The sequence below is a fragment of the Heliconius melpomene genome, chromosome 21 (assembly GCF_056956725.1).
Source record: "Heliconius melpomene rosina isolate 202511_hmr_F chromosome 21, ASM5695672v1, whole genome shotgun sequence".
Lineage (NCBI taxonomy): Eukaryota > Metazoa > Arthropoda > Insecta > Lepidoptera > Nymphalidae > Heliconius > Heliconius melpomene.
The window spans coordinates 5,693,981-5,700,937 of NC_140409.1; the positions used below are offsets into that span (position 1 = coordinate 5,693,981).

General features: G+C 33.6%; 1 protein-coding gene across 1 annotated transcript; it reads right to left on the reverse strand.

Annotated features, from left to right (window-relative positions):
• Window positions 1–372: 372 nt before the first annotated feature.
• LOC146527007 (uncharacterized) lies at window positions 373–5,946 on the reverse strand. The gene is made up of 2 exons (XM_085206588.1): window positions 4,797–5,946; window positions 373–2,809 (listed from the first exon to the last, which is right to left on the reverse strand). The coding sequence occupies exon 1, from the start codon at window positions 5,819–5,821 to the stop codon at window positions 4,811–4,813; it is 1,011 nt and encodes a 336-aa protein (XP_085062714.1). The 5' UTR covers window positions 5,822–5,946; the 3' UTR covers window positions 373–2,809; window positions 4,797–4,810.
• Between the last annotated feature and the right edge of the window lie 1,011 nt (window positions 5,947–6,957).

The window sequence follows — 6,957 nt, forward strand, 5'->3', positions numbered from 1 at the left end:
TAATCTTCCATTGGCAAAATGATCTTTTGCGTTATTGCTTATAGGTATAAATTTATATAGATAGATTTAAAGTTAATTTCAAAAAATGTTGAAGTCACGCTTTTTAAATAAACGGTTCAAATTTCCTTTCAAGCTTCCGCTACTGTGCCTATACTAACTAAAACTTCATGATATAATAATGTTAACAAATTCAATCTTTTATTATCTCCTATATTCAATAAGAAACATTTTTTAAAGATTTTAAACTATGCCTTGACTTCTCTATTCTATTTCAAGAACTCTATAAAGTAGATTTTCCATTTCAATGGTGTAGCATTATGTAGAAAAGGAGGTTGTTTAATAGAAATAAATAAAAACACAAGTGGTTATGCTAAATACAAATAACCATTTATTATGTAAATACATATTTACACACAATTAAGACAATTATCACAAAGTCATTAATTCAAATAATCGAAACTACATCACGACCATGATATTTTCAATTAAATAAAAAACAATTTTAATCTGTGTTTTTTTTTTTCAAAAAATAACAAAAAATCAAACCAAATCAGCCTCACGCTGTATTCCGCACACAGCAGAATAGACAGAGGGGACCTAGTGTTAAGTCACTCCGTTCCCCACTTTCTGCCGAACTCTGGAGGCATTGCGTGTTGAGTGGCAGAACTCAACGCCTTTGCCTCGACACCAGAGCGAAAAAATGGAAATATAAACGTGAATAAATTCCTCGATTGGGTATCGAATCCACAACCGTCGCGTTGCAGTCACACCCTAGTGCCGCTGCGCCGCGACGGCCTCGAACAAAAAACAAACAAACTAAAAATCTATAATTTAATATAGTTTTAATATTCCTAATGACTTATAGTATAGCAATGAAACTCGGTGACTGGACTACTCTTAGGTAGGGTGCCTAGGTGTATCTAGTTAATATTTATGACCTGCTTTAAAATGCAAATAATAACAATCTAAATTTATATAATGTATCATATTTTACTATTTATATAGATACTTATATAATAAGAATCGCGCTATTAGTACTTACAATGAATTTAATACGAACGTATATAAACTCACTGGTGTACAACAAACTATGTTCTTAAAAATGATGTAAAATGACAAATTACTTAATAAGTATATAGTAGATATTATAACTTGTTTACAATCATTATCGTTTAAAATAACTATAGTTATAAATAATACTGATGAGCTATTAGTTATATATATTTATAAGACAAAATCTACACCAAGTTAAAATAGACTGTATGGTAAGCCGCTTACAATACGACCGGCAGACCTGGACTTCACCAAAGCGGCTACGAGACGAGCGGAGAGATGTCTTTTTAACAATTAAGCCTGTGTAAGTCTCCGCTTTTGAGTTCTCCTCACATCTCCCCGCTTTTGTGGAGACCTGGCCTTTGTGAATATCTTATAATCTCCAAAAGTAATAAATTAACCAAATAAAAAGCAGCTATTGATTTATTTACACATGTTATACATTTTTCAAAAACTGCTGTAGGCGTGTCAACAAAACAATCTGTGCAAAAATTTGTCCCAAAATCCAACACTAGAATTTACACCTTTTTTTTAAATCTGATGTTCAATATTTCCGTATATCGCTAGATATCTCTCATCCAGTATTTGTCACAATATATTCTTATTTTATAGCCAAATTTATTTTTAAATTTAAATTAAACTTTAAGTATTAAAAACTAATTAAATGTATTCTATTTAATATAAATAGAATGCATTTTATTAATACTAAAATTCAATTTACGAATACATACAGGATATAAATTTTCTAATAGATAGATTATTTCTTATGAGATCTTTAACTAAATAATATTGTATATAAATGGTGATTTTACCACTTCGCAATCAAAAAGGGTTTGTTTTTTATTTATTATTTTCTAGCAATTGTAAAAGCCTAGTATCTACTAAGTAAGCTAGGACGCTATTAAACCTACTTTTACTTCAATATTTACTCTAGTTTTATAAAAATCGAATTTTACCGGACTTTTAATGCAATCTCTTCGCTGTATGTTTTATTTTTATTACCTTAACTTCATGCCTACAAAATTTAAATATTTAAAAAAAATATGTAAAAAAAATATTCTGTTGTTTATAAATTATTCAGGTAAAATACTAAATAGATCAGATTTTCAAAACAATTGTAATTAAAAGATTTATTAACAACACATTACGCTAAAAAAATATTTTCAGAACTTTCAAAACATATTATTTTATTTCTAGATAATAATCATTTACTGATACTGTCTACCAACATAAAGACTAGAAAAAAAAATAATTCCATCCATAAATTTATATAAGTAGTAATAGGTACTAATTAAAATGTATTTACTAATTAATTAATAATATGTACATTATAGATTATATATAATAAATACACTATATATATTATTTTATCACTACGTAAATAGCTAGTGTAGTCTTTCACTCACAAAATGCTGGCCGCCGCGCCGACCGGAGATAGATGAATATTCGATGCATTCGTCATTCGTAGGATTGAAAAATATTTTGATATATATTTTAAATATATCGATGAGTACGTTTGTCTATAATGTCCAACTTATAGTAGCCCGATATTCTCAATAGCGACAGCATTGTATTCTAAACTAAATAGATTTCATTTATTAACGGAAATCTTTAGCTAGAATTTCTATTATAGCATTGTTTAAAAATCATTTTTGTCGAGCTACTAATAAATTTTACTGTTATCCTAATTGTCTAATTAGAACATTTTATACTTTGCCCCTGCTCTTCACCTCCCGCTGACGTCGTTCTATATTACCTAGGACAAGAATAATATGAATGAATATAGATGATTAGATATAAAGAATGAGGCAGTCGTGACGCAGCGTCACAAGGGTGTGACTGTAACGCGTCAGTTGTGGGTTCGATCCCCACTCGAGGAAGTGAAATATTTATTTACGTTTATATTTCCAATTCTTCGCTCTGGTGTCGAGGCAAAGCGCGGCGTTGAGTTCTACCACTCAACACGCATTACCTCTAGAATACGGCAGAAAGTGGGGAACGGAGTGTCTCAACACTAAGTTCCCAGCATACCGTGTGTGCGGGATATAGCGTGAAGCTGATTTATTTATTTATTTTAGATATAAAAAAACATATTAAATAAATTATTATTATTATTGAAGTTGGTATTATAGTATTATAATATAAAAAAGAAAAGAGACATTTTTGTAATTTACGTCTACCTCATACAAATGGAATGCTGTAATCAAAAGTTGTACCTGTAGCTCATTTTACGCTACGCAAGATTAAAATGACATATCGAAAGATACTTAAACTAATATGGAAATAATGCATATTCATCATTCCGTTGTATTTTATCAATACAACGGAATTTAGGTCACTTCCTCATACCTAGGCAACATCTAGGTACAGATTCATCTCATTTAGTCTTAATAACAATCACTTATTTAATTTTATATACGCTTGTGAGAAATATATGCTATAACAATACATAATATTTAATAATAGTGAATAATAATTGTTTATAATATATAATCATTAGTTCATTTGATTTCGAAGATATATTTATTTATTTTTTATTTTATTTATTTTTAAGGGAAACATACAGTACATTAAATATATTCTAATAACACACTATAAATATTACATACCAATCAAGTTTCCACAAACGACTTACTTATAAATCTAAAGAACAACGATCTATGTACGTACAAAAGACAAAAAAAGTGGAAAATATTTCCAGTTACTATAAACATTTCCAATAAATAACTAAAAAATATTATAAATATTTTAAAATACGGTATTAGTACAAAAAGGACGTGAGCAAAGGTGAGGCATAATTAATTAATTAATAATAACGTGTATTTTATTATCAATGAAAATATTTTCAAGTGTCACATTTATTATCTAATTCTCTTGTGGGTAAGCTTATTTGTGAAAGAAATTAAGGGAATTGTAAATGAAATCTAACATTGATAAAACTTTAAACGTATACTTATAAATGAAGAGTTTTTGTAAAGTTATCCTCAGTTGGTCACCAGATGGTCAGTTCATTTGTTTCTTTGAAAAATGTAAAGCTATGTCTTCTTAGCTTATGCATTAGAATATCACACTATTTAAATAAGCTCCCTAATGATAAGTAATATATAGATTAAATATATATGTATATATAAGTACATAGATTAAAAATATATTAATTAACTATCTATCTATCTATAATAATCTATCTTATATAGTAAATTAATATATAATTACAATTAGTCCATAAGAATACTCAATGAAACATCTTACTTAACATAGACAAAAATAATAAAATTTAAACGGAATATACCTAAACCTGAACTAGAGTTCTGTTCGAGCCGCAGCGGTGCCGGCTCCGCACGGGCAATTGGGCACCATCACCTCTCCGAACAATACCACTAGTCATTGTTATGAACAATATCTAACACATGGAACATTTCGACATACCTATAGGTGTGAACAGAGCGGGAGGCGGCAGGGTCGGCCGCCGATCTGTAAACAGTGGTTATCGACGTGCCGCCACTTGTTTCACGGTATCGTCGGCTACTGCGCTATATTTATCCGCCCTGGAACTGACGCGTATGGCTAAATCCGTTCGGCGCCGTTAATGCCGGTCTCCTGCAACCACAACCACGTCACGATACCATCTACCCCACGGCCACTGGGGTTGATGTCGAACGGTACTCGCACGGCAGTATTCGCTATGCTAAAAATGTAAGGAATATCGCAAAGCGCTAGCAAAGAATTTATAATGTTTGTCTTACCTGAGCGCATTATCTCAGTAGGACTTATGCGCGGTGGAAGGTGCAGCGGCGACACAAGCCTGGTGGTGGTAGTAAGATGGCGCCGGGGCACGGTAGTGGTGGTGCGGTGGGGGGGAAGCGCGGTACGTGTCAGGTACTGGTGAGCCCCCACGGAATCCTGCTAGCTGACAGCTCGGAGGCTCGAAGAGATCTCGGAAGGCTGGCGGTAATTGTTCAGCAGGTGGCTCTGGAGCTGTGTACCATCCGGTCGTGGCTGCCCGGAATTCCTCAGCGGCCAGCGAATACGGTTGCGGAGAACAGTAAACAGCCGAAGGTGGTAATCGTGGTTCATTGAACTCATCCATGGGCTCTGTCAGTTTATCATATCTTGAACAGTCAGAACCCGGTTCGCGTTTCGGTCTACATTCAAATATACGTGGTTTTACGTCAGGCTTAACGTCTCTGCCTTGCCCCAAAGCGTCAGCACCGTTCAAAGCTTCTTGCGCCGCCAAAGCCTCTTGAGCTTGTTGCAACTGCTGCTGGCGTTTGAGAGCTTCTTCCTTTTCCTTAAGAGCGTCCTTTTTCTTAAAACGACGCCGCCTTCTTAAGTAAGAACCATTATCGAACATATTATAGGAATCAGGATCTAAAGTCCAGTAGCTTCCTTTACCTGGTTTTTTATCGTCTCTTGCTACTTTGACAAAACACTCGTTTAAACTTAAATTATGTCTTATTGAATTCTGCCACCCTTGTTTGTTTTCTCTATAATACGGAAAACGTTCCATTATAAATTGATAAATACCATTGAGTGTAATTCTTCGATCAGGTGCATTCTGTATCGCCATAGCAATAAGGGCAATATAAGAATATGGTGGTTTAACCATATCTTTCGGTGTACCAACATGTTGTTGGTGAGGATGCAGATAGGGTGGTCCATAGCCATATCGGTACTGTTCATAGGCATAAGGTGTTACACCAGCGGTATAGCCTCCAGTGGCTCCACTGCGGTACGCATAGTGGCTCTGTTCTCCGAACAGCGCGTGCATCTTGCCAGGCCACGTTCACAACCACAACATAATCAGACCCGAACGCGATACCTCGACGCGCTTCCCTCTCGGCAACAAAACGATGACTGACTGATTTTGTTTAGATTCACAACAAGACCCGTTTACATAGCGGACGCTAAACGAGAGACGAATGAACGGAATTGTGGGCGACGCCGTTTGGTGGTACGCGCTGTGGAGCGAACCGCCTCCTACGAGGTGACGTTTGTCTCTTTTCAGTTTATTTACAATGAGTATATGCATCTCGCTCTTTCTCTGTCAGAATGCGGGAAGTGGGACGCTCTGTGGCCTGGGCGCGACGTGGGGCGGGGACCGCCCGGCTTTAACGACACTCTCCGATGGGAACCCTCCCCTATACTATAGCCCTTTACGACCCTTCGAGTGGAACAATTGTCTATTTTATTCTTACTAATGCAATTGGGAACAGGCTGAAATATATTATATATTTTTTTATTATGAAATAATATCAAAAGAAAGTTATTTATGATAAGGATATACTTATTAAAGTTGTTAATATATTATATTAAAAAAAACACCTTTATAACAGCAATTTACTAGTACCTATATTAAGAATTAATTTATTTTAATGTGACAGTGCATAATCATTAATATATTATAGAGGGTCACCTACTTTAAGATATTTTTCAATTAAAATAGGTAAGGTATGTAAAGTACTTATTTTATTATAAAAACAGAAAAAAAGGATTGTTCTAATTTCCGGAGCCTCTCTATAATATTATATGAACAATTTAATTGCAGCAGTTCTATTGAATTCAAAAATCTAAAAATTAGAAAAAAAAAGCACACACTAATATATATTTAATTATTTCATTATTAATAGTATAATTTTGAGAAAATAAGGAATTAATAAAGATATTTAACAAAGATAGAAGAAAAGGGGATGTAAAACAGTTTTCACATTGGCTCTACATCATTCGGTCTCCTGTGTAAGTACGATTAATATTTTTTTACGCTTAATATTTTTTTTTTCAACACAAGTCGTACCTTTACTACCCACCAGCGATTAGTGCGTTTTTATCACACTGATACATTGATAATAATATTTTCTAAATTATTTTTTCATTTCATTTGTCTGTTATCTGGAAAAAGTGTAAGGC